This window comes from Labeo rohita, chromosome 4 (assembly GCF_022985175.1).
Source record: "Labeo rohita strain BAU-BD-2019 chromosome 4, IGBB_LRoh.1.0, whole genome shotgun sequence".
In the NCBI taxonomy this organism is placed as follows: Eukaryota; Metazoa; Chordata; class Actinopteri; order Cypriniformes; family Cyprinidae; genus Labeo; species Labeo rohita.
In genome coordinates this window covers 30,975,104-30,992,030 of record NC_066872.1, presented here as the reverse complement: position 1 = coordinate 30,992,030, position 16,927 = coordinate 30,975,104, and the positions used below count along the sequence as shown (strand labels likewise).

General features: G+C 34.4%; 1 protein-coding gene across 8 annotated transcripts in view; it reads right to left on the bottom strand.

The window, feature by feature from the left end:
- Positions 1–16,927, bottom strand: part of pparaa (peroxisome proliferator-activated receptor alpha a) — a 37,989-nt gene that overhangs the window by 7,318 nt on the left and 13,744 nt on the right. For 5 of the 8 annotated variants that reach the window (XM_051108334.1, XM_051108332.1, XM_051108331.1 and 2 more), the window contains 2 exons: positions 7,032–7,271; positions 6,722–6,879 (listed from right to left, as the gene is read on the bottom strand). In XM_051108334.1, the coding sequence (XP_050964291.1) occupies positions 6,722–6,879; positions 7,032–7,263 (390 nt within the window). In that variant the 5' untranslated portion in view covers positions 7,264–7,271. Of the gene's footprint in view, positions 1–6,721; positions 6,880–7,031; positions 7,272–9,486; positions 9,731–11,805; positions 12,588–14,349; positions 14,485–16,927 lie in introns of those variants that run through there. The other 3 variants (XM_051108336.1, XM_051108333.1, XM_051108337.1) reach the window with 3 other exon arrangements.

The following is a 16,927-nucleotide window of genomic DNA, read 5'->3' as shown; positions in this document are numbered from 1 at the left end:
AGGAAAATTCATGAGAAGACACACGCAATGCAAAACATGAAAACAAAACAGGGATTTTGCAGGTTTTATAAAGGTTTTTACATTTTAAGGATTAGTTCACTTCCAGAAAAAAAAATTCTGATAATTTACTGACCCCCATGTCATCCCAGATGTCCAGAAATTAAGGTTTCTGAATAAAACAATCCAGGATTTTTCTCCATATTGTGGACTTGAATGGGAGCCAGTGGGTTGACGGTCCAAACTGCAGTTTCAGTGCAGTTTCAAAGGGCTCTACACAATCCCAACTGAGGAATAAGGGTCTTATCTAGCAAAACGATCTGTCATTCTCTAAAAAAATTAAAAAAAAAAAAAAACATGATATACTTTTTTCCCACAAATGCTCATCTTGCACTAGCTCTGCAATGAGCGTCTATGACTTGACACATTACTTGATCATGTTGGAAAGGTTGCACGTGGTTAGTTCTTCATCTGTGTACTCCGGTACAAAAAGGTAGTGTAGAATGAAAAACTCCATTTTATTTTCTTCTTCAACTTCAAAATCGCCCAACATTGTTTTTTTTTTTACCTTCTTTTGTAAAGGGCGTCTGACTTTCTTTGCACGCTCGCTTCATAAAAACACTGGGTTGGTACTTCCGCCTACATCTGGCGAGACCTTTCCGACATGACTATGTAATGCTTGAAGTCGAGCTAGTGCAAGATGAGCATTTGTGGTTAAAAAGTACATACATTTTAATTAAAAATAAATAAATAAATGACAGATCGTTTTGCTAGATAAAGACACTTATTCCTCGTCTGGGATTGTGTAGAGCCTTTTTTTATAGTTGCACTGAAACTGCAATGTGGACCTTCTCAACCCGTTGGCTCCCATTGAAGTCCACTATATGGAGAAAAAGCCTGGAATGTTTTCCTCAAAACCTTAAGACATGAACATCTTGGATGACATGGGGGTGAGTAAATTATCAGGAAATTTTTATTCTGGAAGTGCACCAATCCTTTAAGGAATTAACTGAATGGAACAATACATCAATGCCTCAAGGTGAAAAAAAAAAAGCTTACAACAGATCTCCATTACTTTTTCATTTATGTTTATAAAATATTCAATTTAGAGCTTAAATGTTACAAAAGATATTGTGAAATATTTTTACCATTTAAAACAACTGCTTTCTATTTGAATATATTGTAAAATTTTATTCCTGTGATCTCCCAACCACTAAAATATAGAAATAACTTATACTTTACTGTCTGATCAACTGCAAAAAAGTGATGTTCTTCATCAGTATTTTTTAGCTGTTTTCCATTGCAAATGTCTAAAGATTCTTAAATCAAGATGCATTTACTTAAATAAGAAATTTATGATTAAAACAAGAACAAATATTTGCCATTGGGCTCAGAAACTCTTGGGCCCTTTAACTAATTTAAAAGGCAAAACAATAGTAGCAATTTATTTTACAGACCTGTTCCACGTGTACATAATACGTACTCATTATGGCAATTACAATAACAGGGTAATAACTAGGTACTAACTCTGAACCTACCCGCTAAACCTAACCATAACCTTGTAGTTACCTTAGGCTACCTGTACTTTCTTGGGTATGTACTCTAAGTACAAATACTGTAAAATAAAATGTAACCAAAACAAGTTTTCATCCCGCATTGACAAAAGTTTGTTCTTTTAAACATAAACTCAACTATTTGTGTTCAATTTCTAAGAAAAGATGGCTTGTGTTCAATTTGCATCTCATGTAAATGTTTCTTGATTTAAGGATGCTTAGATGTCTGTACTGGAAAACAGTACAAAATTTTCCATTGCATTAATTTGATGCCCTTTTGGAATGTAAGACTTCAAGACCTTGTTTACATGCACACGTTTACATCCTGAATCGGTTGTATGAGGACTTTAGCCCCTAATTACCAAAACAAAGAGAAATCTCACAGGACGGTAATAAATCACCCTTGATAAACCGAATGCTAATTGCGAATGCGATAAGAAGGCTGATTCACACGCTAACATTATTTATTTCTCAAAAACACAGAGCAGTCTATCTATCTACGAACAAATACAGAGGTACGGCTGGGCTCAATGTAGCACGCGCATGAGTGTTGCGATTTACAGATGCGTTAATAAATGTATGCGTGCATGCATTTGGTTTGTGTTTGTGTTTGTAGTATGTTACAAAAAGGTAGATTGATCTAATTTGAATCCGAAAAGTTCTTAAGACACAGTCTTAACATAGTGGCTATGTTTATGCAACTGGCCACAGATGTTACAGATTACAGATTCATGCCTCACCTGTTGCTAAATGCTTTGTCAAAAGCCAGTAACTGCAGCAAGTTTTGTACAGGATTCTTAGGGAAAGGTGAATTGGGAATATCGCTGTTTATCCTTCAAATAAAACTGAATGAAAAAGTGAATGCTATCAGAGCTTTTGTGGCGTTTTCCCACACATCCGAATAGGCGCTGTGAACGAGGCCTGGTATCTGTACTAAGGGTCACAGTTACAGCACAGGCATTTTGTGTCCTTCCAAGCAAATTAATTAACGGGGGAAAGAGGAACACGTGCCTGACAATGGAAACAGGTATCGGACGACAGCTCGGCCGCATGACAGACTGTCACGGATCGCTCCCGGCGCTAAAAACAGAAGCGATGACGCATCTCTATGTGCAGAACATACCAACCGATAAAACCGGACTGAGGAAACAGCTTGTCACAGTACAGCCCCTAAATACCAACCGAGAACAGAACACACCTTCCATGCAGCCGATGCATTATTTCCTACTGATCTCAAAAGCTTCAGGAAGTGAAGTTTAAGATATATTTGGATTCTGCAAATGACTCATTTGTGCTTCCAGAATTATCTCAAAAGAAAACACATAAATGCTAAAACTGTCATGTGGAATTGCTTTTTCCAAGGCAAATAAACTATGAAAGAACTAAGTGACAATTTAAAAGGAGCTTCTACAAATTAGCACTAGTTAACACACATTAGTTGGCATGAAATAACAATTAAAATTTTTTGCAGCATTTTTTAATCTTAGTAATTTCTCCATAGAGTGCTTCATATTTTTACAGTCCAACCCATAAATTACCATCATCCTAGTTCCCATGGTTTTCTTTGGCTTTGGGATTATTGCAGAACATAAGCAGTTTATGATTCTTGAACATTCTGTTTACATTCTGCAGCAATCTCATCGACCAGTGTGAATTTGCAGCTGTTCGCGTCTTTGTATGTAATCTACTCAGGCGAATAATTAAATTCGCTTTTAGTGTGTACACACTATCACTGCTCCGGCACTTTATCCGCGCGTTTCCTGGGTACAACTTCCGTTGAGGCGGCAGTACTAGTATACCAATAGTGTGTTTAGTATGCCAATTAGCGAAGAGGCTAAGAGTTTTTCGGATCATTGTTTACTTTGTAAAGTTGCAAACCTTTATGAGAGATGTCATTGGGGTGCTCGGGGACAATGTGCTGCTCGAAGCTGTGTAATTCCCACATCATTAGCAAGTTTGGAGCAATCTTGAATGACTGTTAACTATATGTGACATCTGAACAGAGGCATCGGAGCTAGTGTTAAGGGATGTGCCGGATGAAACCATGATTCCAGGCTTGTGTTGTAAAATCACGAAACCAGTGACAAACAAACCCTCACTTTCTGTCCAGTCATGTGCACGATTCACTTTGTGTCGGAATATCCAAACGCCCAGATCTTATTTTACGAGTACATTTTAAATTGCAGACTTACTTAATTTCATTTCTAAATACCCAGTCATTCAAGTAATATGAAAAATACAAATTATTTCAGGAAAATTTAATATTTTCTGTACGCAATTCATATACGTTTACATTATTCTTCTATAACATGATATTGATACTGATTCGTATTGGAATTTAATGGCACAGTTTAAAGGAGAAGTCCACTTCCAGAACAACAATTTACAAATAATTTACTCACCCCCTTGTCATCCAAGATGTTTATGTCTTTCTGTTTTCAGTCGTTAAGAAATTATGGTTTTTCAAGAAAGCATTTCACGATTTTTTTCCATATAATGGACGTCAATGGTGCCTTGCAAAATGCAGTTTAAATGCAGCTTCAAAGGGCTCTAAACGATCCCATCTGTGGAAGAAGGGTCTAATCTAGGTCATTTTTTTAAAAAAAAACTTTTTAAGCACAAAAGCTTGTGTAGCACTCGCTCTGGGATGCGCGTCCACAACGCTAATGTTACGTACTATGGAATCACGTCTAAGTTCACTGTCTGTGTACTCCGGCTCAAAAAGGTAGGATATGGCGAAAAACTCCATGTCATTTTCTCCTACAACTTCAGAATCGTCTGACATTGTGGTACCTTTCTGTTTGTAAACAGCGTTTGCACGTTCGCTTTGTAAACGCTGGGGCTGTAGTTCCGCCCACGTTGCGTGTGACTTTTCGACGTGTTCTGCAGTACATAGCGTCATGGACTCGCATCCCAGAGCTAGTGCTACATGAGCTTTTGTACTTAAGAAGTATAAAAAAAAAATTTTTTTCAGAAAAAAATGCCTGATCGTTACGCTACATAAGACCCTTCTTCCGCGGATGGGATCGTTTATAGCCCTTTGAAGCTGCATTTAAACTGCATTTTGCAAGTTCAAAATTGGTGCACCATTGAAGTCCATTATATGGAGAAAAATAGTGAAATGCTTTCCTCAAAAACCATAATTTCTTTGCGACTGAAGACAGAAAGACATGAACATCTTGGATGACAAGGGGGTGAGTAAATTATCTGTAAATTCTGGAAGTGGACTTCTCCTTTAATGGGTAAATTAATTTATCAGAGACTTATATTGGTGCACGTAACATGAGTCGATCTGTGGAATGTGCAATGAATACTTCGTCCAACAGAGCTTCTTTCACAGGCTTTTGGCTTTTTTACTAACCACCAGATCGCGCTGTTTTCGACACACTTGAAGCTTTGAATCTTTTCCCGAAACAGTCAGAGGAAAGTTTCAATGCTTCACAAAGCTTCACTTGCCCATCACTGCTGTCAACTGTTGAATGAATGAGTGTTACTTCCCGCTTGTTTACTTCGAACCTGTAGACGTTCCCACTTTTGACGCAAGGCCTCATGTGGTTTAGGAAACTTATGGATACATTTTTGTTTTATTTATTGTAACCCAACATGAATAAATTATATCTTAACTAGTGTTGTCAAAATTAACACAGGCGATTAATTTTTCCACTTTACCGTGTTAAAAATATTTAACACGGTTAACTTAGGGGCGGGGCTAGGGTTGACCACCCCACTCACGACTGCTGCTTCTGTCTCTTTTTTCTTGACAAGTATTGTGTTTGTTTAAACGCAGAGCATCTTTACGACACATCAATTGGGAGACTTTTCAGACGCACACTCCACTACGCCACAGCACCAGGCGCTAGTCAAACAGGCGTGTGAAAGGTACAAGTGACGATGGAGCTTCAGTAGAACGGCAGTGAACTGTGGTCAGAGATGTTGTCAGGCCATATGTCAGTAAAAATGAATTTTCCTGTCCTGTCAGCCGTTATACTGTGATCGTAGCATGTGCTAAATATGGCGGAATATATCCGAAGTTCTTAGCAATGCATATTACTAATCAAAAATTACATTTTGATATATTTACAGTAGGAATTTTACAAAATATCTTAATGGAACATGATCTTTACTTAATATCCAAAGGATTTTTGGCATAAAGGAAAAAATGATAATTTTGACACATACAATGTATTGTTGGCTATTGCTACAAATATACACAAGCTACTTAAGCCAGGGTCACATATATTTAATGTGTGCTATACACTTTTTTAGACCAATGAAATAAAACAAACAAACTATGTGACAAAACATCCCGTCCTTGTTGCAGATTTACAGAGGGAATATAGCTTTTAGCGCTTGTTGCTTCATGACATTGTTCCTAGTTAGAACACTGTGTAAATGTCAAACTATATAATTAACTAACATGAAAATTAGTTAAACCGGAGGTGCATGAAGCTCAAAACCAGTGACCTGAACTGAATAATGAACTCGGTCGGTCTGCGGATAATCATAGTGTTCCTTTAAATTCTCGGAAATTGTTTTTAATTAGAGTTTAATTTTTAAAGAAGCTTAACTGTAACAACAACTATCATGATTCTTTAAGACAAATTATTTTTAAAGTATATTTTAATTGGTCTCACCAAAGTGCGAGGTGAAAGAGTGGTAAACCGCGTCGGCAATAAACCTTGTTGTAATTGTCCTGATTTAATTGCACCCTAAGGGGTGCCAACGGTCAAAGTCTGCTCTTGCTGGAGAAAAACACATGGTACGTAGCATTAACCGGGCTGGTAGTAGTTAACTTTAAAGGAATAAAAACGGCCGTGACCCAGGCCCAAGTCAGCTGGGGTATTTTGTGCGCTGTCTTTCTGATGAATTTGACATGCGCCGCATGAAGCAACAGCTTTTGTGCACGCTTCACCTCACATGTACGAAGAGAGAACAAGCCTCGGGGGAACTTTTGCAAAAGCAGCTATGAAAATACTACAGAAACTCACGTGCTTTCTGTTGACCCTGGTGTGTGTGCTCAAGTGTTTTCTGTCCCGGACAGGTTTGTGGTTATGAAAGTGTAACGCGGTGTCTGCGTTAATACCAAGCAGGAAAAAGTTGAGGGCGTTTAGGTTTTGACTCTTGGCAATCGTGTGAGAATTTTCCACTGTGAGCTTTGCGTGCACGCTTACCTTGCACCCTTCGCAGGCGTGCACTCCGTAGTGGAAACCTGAGGCCCGGTCGGCGCACACGCGGCACTCGAGGGCCAGAGAACCGGAGGAGTTCTCGTCCTGAACCGCGCTGGACGCAAACACCTCTGAGGACGGACTAGACGCCGGTGTTAAGACATCTACAAAACATATATACATAACTTTTAAAGGTACAAATGTACCATAAAATGAATGCAAAGGTGTAATTCTTTAACTTGACAGATCGGTGTTAATTTAAGATTTTTTAAGGAGCCTGATTGGTTAGGATTCTGTGCGTGTCCATATGGTCTACCTAAGACAGTTGAGCTGTCCGCTGCTGAGTTGCTGTTCTGGTAGTCCAGTACGTGAAAGGAGTTGAAGGTATCATCGCTGAGGGACTGTGAGATGTCCTCCAGCACCTCCATGTCATCAATGAGCTCTCCACACAGAGGGCTGTCCAGAATAGGATCGCCCAGGGGGGACAAGGGACTGTATAGGCTCGGCATGTCTACCATGGCGCTGGACCACGGCAAGCTTTGTATCATTCATCAGTCTGTAAAAACAAAACAATGGCAAGTGAATATTGAGTGAAGAAAATAGGTTTGATATCTTTTAAAAAGCTGCAAGACACAATATCTAGATTGCACTGGGTTTAATGGGCACACATGCAAAAAAAATTAAATAAAAAATGTTTCTTTGAAAAAAAAAAAAGTGCTTAGATGACTGACATAGAAGAGAAGAAATTATTGAAAAAAGTTACTTTATGTTTTCTTTGCGCACAAAAAGTATTTGCGAAGCTTCATAAAATTAAAGTTGAACCACTGATGTCACATGGACTATTTTAACAATGTCCTTATCACCTTTCTGGGTCTTGAACGTTGTAGTTGCATTGCTGTCTATTCAGGGTCAGAAAGCTCTTGGATTTCATCAAAAATATCCTAATTTAACCCTACGGGTTTGGAACAACATTAGGTTGAGTAATTAATGACTTTGACTTTCATTTTGGGTGAACTATCCCTTTAAGACTTGTTTTTTCCCCATCATCATCATCATTATTATTATTATTATTATTATTAATAATTTATTTATTATTAATAAGTCTCTACAAAATGGTTGAAATGTCCATTAATGGTGAAGAATTTAACAATTACTTAAAAGAGTTATTTAATTTATTTTATTATTTAAAAATAATTAATTTTAATTTTTTTATTTATTATTTTTTATTATTTTAAACAGCACTGATTTTGATCATGAAAAATGATGAGTATTAATGCATAAAAATAAAGAAATAAAAACAGTTATTTCATTAATTTTTTTATTTTTAACCGCTTAACTGTCACCCACCATTTTTTAACGTAGATGTGAAAGTGCATTAGCCAAACTTAAATTGTTATAATTCATAAATGCTTTTGCATGCAGACCTAAAGTTGATTATTCAGTGAAATTATTTTAAAAAAGTAAAACTTTTAAAAAATTATAGAAGTTTAAATTAACAGTAAAAAAAGATACTTTTTTATTTTTATATAAATAATTTTACAAAATAGTTTTCAATCCAAAATTACTATAAAATTAAAACCTCCAGTTATGATATAGATTTTTTGAAGTGCATTCTTGTTGTAAATTAATGTATTACTGTTTCTACATAATTTGTATCAAAAACAGTGGTAAAATATCTATTTAGGAGTCTTGGACCTTTCCAACGATATATAGTTTGTCATGATTAGATTTGCTAGCGGGACGGTGATAGTAAAGGGGTTAAAAATAATTTTAACTGTTATTTTATTAATTTAAACAGCACTGATTGTGATCATATAAAAGGAGGCTCAATATCTACTTGGTATGCAAACTGCAGCCCGGACTCTGTGACACAGTGACTAGAAGAAGTTCCATTCAGAGCAACGCTAAACAAGTGGCGTAAGTAACATGTTCAAGGGGGGTTGCCAAGGAAACCCCAGGCACAGATATGGTGGCGTTTTATCTAGACACGAGGGGACCGTTTCAAAGGCTTTGGCCTGTTTCATCACAGGAATGTGATCTCATTCGTCCTGCCATGCGAACTTATCAAAGAGACCAACTAAAGACCAAGCGCTCCATCGACTGAAGATCGGGTGTAAAAGATCTGTCAGATTGGTTTCAATTTATACACGTTTCAAAGAAATCGTGAGTGGGTTCCAGGGTGTTGTTATGCGACCACTAAGTGGTTTCAAGCGGTTGCACTTTGCAATTTGCTTGATATCACGGTATTATTTACTCACGCAGCATGTCCGGACTTTCCAAGTGCGAGCAGGAGATAAAAATCCTCTACAAAAGTATTAACCACTCAGACGCTCTCAAGGGAATTTTTATGGCAGCTCAAGGGGTCTTGTGGACAACGGTTCAAATGCCATTCCACTCAACCCTTTAATTTCTTACAGGAGTCACATGGAGGAGGCTAACCAATGCCAGACTCAGCATTCGAGCCCTTCTGCAACACATCACTGTTTTTTGGAAGAAACAACAATACATTTCTCCTTGAAGTGACAAACACAGCCAGTCTAAAAGAGAAAAGATTTGATGCTCATGCTAAAAAGCTGACAAAATTCACACTAACATTGACTACTGATGGTAGACAAGCTGTTCCTGCCGAATCCCTGAATCATAAATCAAATCTTGGCAGAGAATCCCAGTTTCCAGCTCTGTCTGTGAGGGGAAGCCGTCCAGATTTCTAAAGTTATACCTGATCTCTCTGCTCTGTGTATTAGCCCCAAGCAGAACAGCAAAGATCTTACCCGGCTGTTCACATCTGTTTGTTTCCAGCTGTTGCAGCTGAAACCTGAAACTTGTGCCGAGTGTAATCCTTCGGTCAACGCACGCAGCCGTCCGCTCGCTCCCAACTGTATGACAGTCATCTCGCACCTGATTCTGCTTGTGACACAACGTGTACGGACAAGTGCAGCGACGAGCGTCCTATTGGAGAAACTTACGCATACGGACTGCCATAATGAATGCATATTAGTTACTAAAAATAAATAAATAAATTATTGTCTTTTTTTCAAAAAAAAAAAAAAAATAAAAAAAACAACAACAACAACAAAAAAAAATATATATATATATATATATACTTCAAATTTACTTGATAAGCAAAACTGTCTAAATATTCCTGAAACAAGATACATTTGCTAAATAGATTTTATGAAATTGTAATAAAATACCTTTAATTTTCATCACCTTTTTTGGCCTGTTTTCCAGTAAAATTATATAAACATCTTTAAAATTTACTTAAGTAAAACTGCATCTAAATATTTCTGAAACAAGATACATTTGCTAAATACATTTTATGAAATTGTAATAAAATACCTTTAAGTTTCTTTACATGTTTTTGTCCTGTCTTTCAGTAGAATTATATAAACATCCTTAAAATGTACTTGAGAATAAAAAATGCATCTAAATATTCCTAAAACAAGATACACTTGCTAAATAAATTTTATGAAATTTTGATAAAATGCCTTTAATTTTCTTTACCATTTTGTGTCCTGTTTTCCAGTAAAAATATATAAACATCATTCAAATTTATAAGCAAAACTGCATCTAAATATTCCTGAAATTTGCTAAATACATTTGATAAAATTTTAATTAAATAACTTAATTTTCTTCACCTGTTCTTGTCATGTTTTCCAGTAAAAGTATATAAACATCCTTAAAATTTACTTATAAGCTAAACTGCATCTAAATAGTTCTAAAACAAGATCCAGTGGCAAAATACATTTTATGAAATTTTAATAAAATCTTTTTAATTTGATTCACCCGTTTTTGTTTTGTTTTCCAGTAAAAGTATAAAAAACATCTTTAAAATTTACTTGAGAAGCAAAATAGCATCTAAATATTCCTGAAACAAGATACATTTGCTAAATACATTTTATGAACTTGTAATAAAATACCTTTAATTTTCTTCACACATTTTTGTCCTGTTTTCCAGTAAAAGTATATAAACATCATTAACTATCATACATTATCATTAAAACAAGAAAAATAAATAAACAAATTACAAATTTAGGAAATACTCTCAATAAAAATACAACACTTTTTTGCTTGTAAAGTAAATCTATCTTGTTTTAAGGATGTTTAGATCATTTTCCTAGTTAAAAAATATTTGTGTACTGTAAGGTATGTATTTCTCATATTGGTTAAAGAAGGATTATAGTATATTGACTGGGTATTAGTCAAGACACGGCAAAAAGTAAACATATCAAAGTTTCAAATGTACATGTTTAACATAAGCCTCATATGCTTACATAATTTATAAAAAGATAAATATTCTTGTATTTTTACACATTTAGCTTTGTCTTTTTATCTTATATGCAACTGTCTCAAGCAAATTTACTTTTACTTTTTATTGTTTTTGTTACAATATATATATATTTTTTTAACAAAAATATATTTATACAAATATTTTAATATTTTTACTTTATTTAAAAGTATTTTTTACATTTTATTTCTAAAGAACTTCATTTTATTTATTTAAATATCATTTCTTTATTTATTTTTGCAGTGTCAGAGGCCATTCACAGTAAACAAGATTATGCACGTACCATGCGTTCGAGTACATTTGCATTTGCGTACCTAATTGTGCATTAGGGTGCCAGACAGAGAGCGATAAGCTAAAGCTACTATATTTATTCAGTGTAAACCCAGACACTCACATGGGCACACATACGCATGACTTGAGCCTCATGACAACGAGCGGGAGCCAAATGAAGTGTAGGAGGGACGCCAGTTTTTTTGCTGTAATGGAAATGTGCCCATGGAGACCAGCTGAGCCATTAACCAGCAAAACCAAACCTCGTACACGCTTCCAAACTGCAATCAATTCCACACAAATATCTCAACGGATGCATAGGATTCAACACCTCCCAGTTCACAACAGATGTTTTATCCATTGATGAGCGCAGATGACAAAACAAGAGGCGAACAATAACACATATATGAATGCGCAAGAGGAATCCTCAATGAGTCGTTTTAAACAAACGGAAATGGAAAAAGCTACATTTCGATGAAATAAAAATATATATCTCGTGTCATGTTTGCAGTGCAGTTTGTGTGTTTCTCACTCTGGCTAGAGACGGACACGCACGCACATAGCCTACGTGCTGAAAAGGAGGAGGCCTGTTGTGGAGGGTCACAGCTGACAGGACTGGGAAGCCAATACAGGCTTGATTTACCCCCTCCTTCCTGGTTGATCTTTACCCACTGTCCGGGTTGACCGTGTAGTAACAATACAGCATTCCCTGGGGGTATTTTAAATCAACAAGAAGACAAAGAAGTCAATGTTCTTAAGTCGATCCCAAAAACTTAGCGTTTTACAGACAGCCCATACCGATCACGTGTCCCCCGTCATTATTTCAGAACCAGCCTTGGACTCGCTGCGAAACTGCATAAGACAACAGACGTAAAACAAACACATCTGTGTAGAAATTTCCACTGCATCGGCCAACTAGCTATGACCCAGCAGAATCTCCACTCACCAGATAGAAACAACAGATCTGAAGTATAAAGATTAATCTGTGACCACAGACCACATGTGAGGTTGTTTTTGAAAGAAATATTGATTCAGCACATGATAAAGCACACATCTTTCTTGCTGCATGTGCAACGGATAAATCTTTCCAGCTTGGATGTGGGTCAAGACTACTTGGCAAAAATAAAGACAAGTCTATTTGCTCAGTGTTGGTGAAAGGTCAATGACATGACTTTTTCGGATTGACTGATTACTCAAAATGCATTAAAATGCAACTAATACAAACACTACCTTGAATAGTAATTTTTCTGTCATAAGCATGCTTTTAATTTTAATTAATTAAAAATTATTTTAATATTTTTGGATGGCAAAAAGTAGAATTACAACTGTCCTGATATCATCAAGAAGACAAGAAAAAAAAAATTGTATTTTTTATTTTTTTTGGATTGACTGATTACTCAAAATGCATTAAACTTAAATACACCTTTAGTGTTATAAGCAAGCTTTTAATTTCTAAAAAAAAAAAATAGTTTAATATTTTTGGAGGGCAAATGTATAACTGCAACTGTCGGGATATCATAAAGAATTTATTTATTTATTTTTGGATTGACTGATTATTCAAACTGCATTAAAATGCAACTAATACAAACATTACCTTGAATACACTTTTTCTGTCATAAGCATGCTTTTAATTTTAATTAAAATTTATTTTAATATTTTTGGATGGCAAAATGTATAATTATAACGGTCTTACAACTTTTTTTTTTTTTTTTTCTTTTAAATTGACTGATTACTCAAAATGCATTAAACTTAAATACACCTTTTGTGTTATAAGCATGCTTTTAATTTCTAAAAAAAATATTTTAATATTTTTGGAGGGCAAAAAGTATAACTGCAACTGTCTGGATATCATAAAGATTTTTTATTTTTTATTTTTTGGATTGACTGATTGTTCAAACTGCATTAAAATGCAACTGATGCAACCATTAGCTTGAATACACCTTTTCTGTAATAAGAATGCTTTTAAAATTCATTTGAATATTTTTGGATTGCAAAAAGTATAATTAAGACTGTGCTGATATCAAAGATTTTTTTTTTTTTTGAGTGACTGATTATTCAAAATGCATTAAAAAAAAGCAACTGATACAAACATTAACTTGAATACACCTTTTCTGTGATAAGGATGCTTTTAACTTCTGAATTAAAATTCATTTTAATATTTTTGGATAGTAAAAAGTATAATTACAACTGTCCTGATATCATAAAGAAGATGTTTTTAATTATTTCTTTATTTATTTATGGATTGACTGATTACTTACAATGCATTAAAAATGCAACTGATAAAAAACATGAACTTCAATACACCTTTTCTGTAATAAGAATGCTTTTAATTTCTGAATTAAAATTAATTGAATATTTTTGTATTGCAAAAAGTATAACTGCAGAAGTCCTAATATCGTAAAGAAGAAAATCTTCATAAAAATAATCTTAAAAAATAGTTTGACATTTTTTATTATAAATAAATGTATTTATTTGATAATAATAATAATAATAATTATTATTATTATTATTATAATTATTATTGTTATTATTTTTTGTTGTTGTAATTATAATTTTGTCCCCAAGTTAAAGTCTTATGATGCAGAAACACATGCAGAAAATAAATGATCAGAATAGGATATAGAAAGGACCTCTGAAGACCCTCATGATTGTGGTCAACAAATCTTATAAAATGAAAATTAACACAGGTTGTAAAATGTAACATGACTCCACAAAAAAACTTACTTATTTTTTAATTAATGATTATAATATTTAAAATAAAATCCATAATCGTAATCCATAAACTTTGAAAAAATAAGTATCAAGATATATACACTCACATGTACTTAAAAAGTGTAAATTAAGTTTTCAAAACTTAAACTAAAAGTTTAAAATCACTCTTATTTGCCACTGATTAAAATATAAATACAACAAAGCAGCAAAAAAACAAACCATGTTAAAACAAATCCTCAAAACAAAACTACTTCCCTTTTCACGGTAGCTGTGAGGCCTTTGCTTAAAGCGGACAGCACAATTACAAATCTGGCTCAAATCGTCACCTAAGCGCAGAGCAAAGCAGAATGAAATCAGTGCTTACCAGATCACGATTCACGGTTCTGCTCTACCAGCTGCCAATAAATACACGCACCCCTTCCAGGGCCAAAGTCCGAATCCCCGCACACACACACCCTGCATGCCTGCTTCTCTCCGTTCAGGAGTTTGGCTGGCGTTACACCAACAAGCGGACGCCACAGAGAACTGAATGCATCAGATAAGAGAGCCTTAATATCTGAATGGACGCATTTAAATCTAAATTTCAACAATAGCACAGGAATGTCTTCATTCCACACGCCCAGGAAACATCCTGTCTGTTTAGTACATTCAGCCTGCAGAGAAAGAGCTCAGCATGAAGTCAAGGCACACGGCTTCATATGGACTATGAAATGCAAACATGGTGCAACTGAAGCAGGTGCATCCATGTAGGCCAGATGTTTCTCTAGCATTTAAGCCGACGATACAGCCAAAAGTCTATCTGCATTACGACAAATTAAATAGGACAATCATAAATTGCATTAATCTAATCTTACAGATGATATACGAAAATCAAGTGTTTCACAAAGCCGTAAGAGTACAGAAGAAAGAAACCTGAGCTACAGATAAGATTATGAAACGGGCTATAAAATTACTTAGTTTTAAAAGAACTCTATCAGGGTTACTGTATGTACACAATATTATAAATCAGATTTCAACATGCATCAAATGACTAAGGTAGAATGTGAATATCACATTATTAAAAATAGAATTTGACTTGATAAAGCTCAACCTCCCAAATGAGACTTTCACAGCCCAAGCAATGATGTCAGGCACTAGGAAGATGACACGGGGCGTTAAGATATGCGTGACCCTTTTAGCATGTTACATAATAGGACCGAATGGACAAGCCCATGTGGCCATGTAGGCACTGATATGAGGGCTGCAAAGGCTGTGCTAAACGCCGCCGGTTTGTCATTTAGTTGCAGAGAATGTCAACAGGTATTGAAAATATTACATTATGGACATTAGAGAATTATAAATTAATACATTTTTCCAGATGAGGAACAGTGACTATGTAAAAGATGTTGAAAAGCATGAAAAATGAACTGCAACCACACAGCAGGGTTACTACACTTAACTAAAACCATAAAAAAAAACTTTATTTTTGTTACCAGTGTTGGGTGTACCTAGTTACTAAGTAATTAGTTATTGCAGTTTAATTACTTTTCACTTGAAGTTCTGTCATTTAATTACAGTTACTGTGTATTGACTATAGAACAATTATATATCAGATTTTAAAGTCTAACCTTAAAATGCGAGCTTTTTATGTACACTTCTCACTTTAAATACTTTGGTGAGGTAAAAAGAATATTGGTAACACTTTAGTGTCCAATTCACACTATTAACTAGTTGGTTATTAGCATGAATATTTCTGGGATATTGGCTGTTTATTATCACATATTGTATTCTGCAAGACCTTATTCTAAATTTTTAATCCTACCCAATTCTTAAACTTAACAACTACTTTACTAAGTATTAATAAGCAGTAATTAGGAGTATACTGAGGCAAAAGTCCTAGTTAATAGTTAGTTAATAATGAGAATTGGACCCTAATCTAAAGTGTGACCAGAATAATGTATGTAGTTTTGTTATTTACTTAAAAAAATAAAAAGTACCATTTTACGCCTATCCTTGTATCTTTAACTTGTCAAGATTGATTTGGTTTTAGAAAATAATAATACGTTTTGGAGAGAGTAATTTGTGTAGTACTCTAATAACACTGGATGTATTTAGTAACTAATTAGTTAATTAGTAACTAGTGATTAATTACTTTTTTAGAGTAACTTACCCAACACTGTTTAAGATATAAAAAAGCAACTACTGTCAAATTGATTAATCGCGATTAATCACATACATAATACGTATAATGCATAATGTATATTTATAATACATCCACATACATGTTTAAGATGTGTGTGTGTGTGAGATTAATCGTGATTAATCAATTTGACACTTAAATAAACTACTTATTACTTTATAAAATCTATATACGCATTAAAAGACCAAATTAAAATGACAAAAACAAAACAAATTTTAACTGAACATTAACTAAAATTAAAATTAGGGCTGTCAATTTATTTTTTTATCTAATTAATTACACAATGTGATTAATCTAATTAATCGCATATTAATCACATATCAAATTGCATTTAAAAAGCCAGTACTGTGTTACATGAGAAAAGCATAAAATAGATATTACAAAAAGTATGTCTCGTTATTTATTTATTTATTTTATTTTAAAATTTCAGGTGAGCTATCCCTTTATTTTATTTATTTATTTTTTGCACACAATATTGTGTCTAAAACATAACACAGCATTAAGTTCTTGTTTATTGAACTGTTGTATAAAATCAACATCAACATTTGCCCTTGTGCTTTAATTGCATTAAACATTTTAACACTTTTTTTTCCCCGTAACTAAATAATTGGTTTAACGTGTAAAACCAACAGCCCTAACTGAAATATTTTCTATTCTTATATTCATATTCATAGAATATGAACAGAAATTATAATAGTATCTCAATACTAAAATAACACTGCTGCAAAGTCAGATGACTTACTATAAAAACTTTTCTATGAGT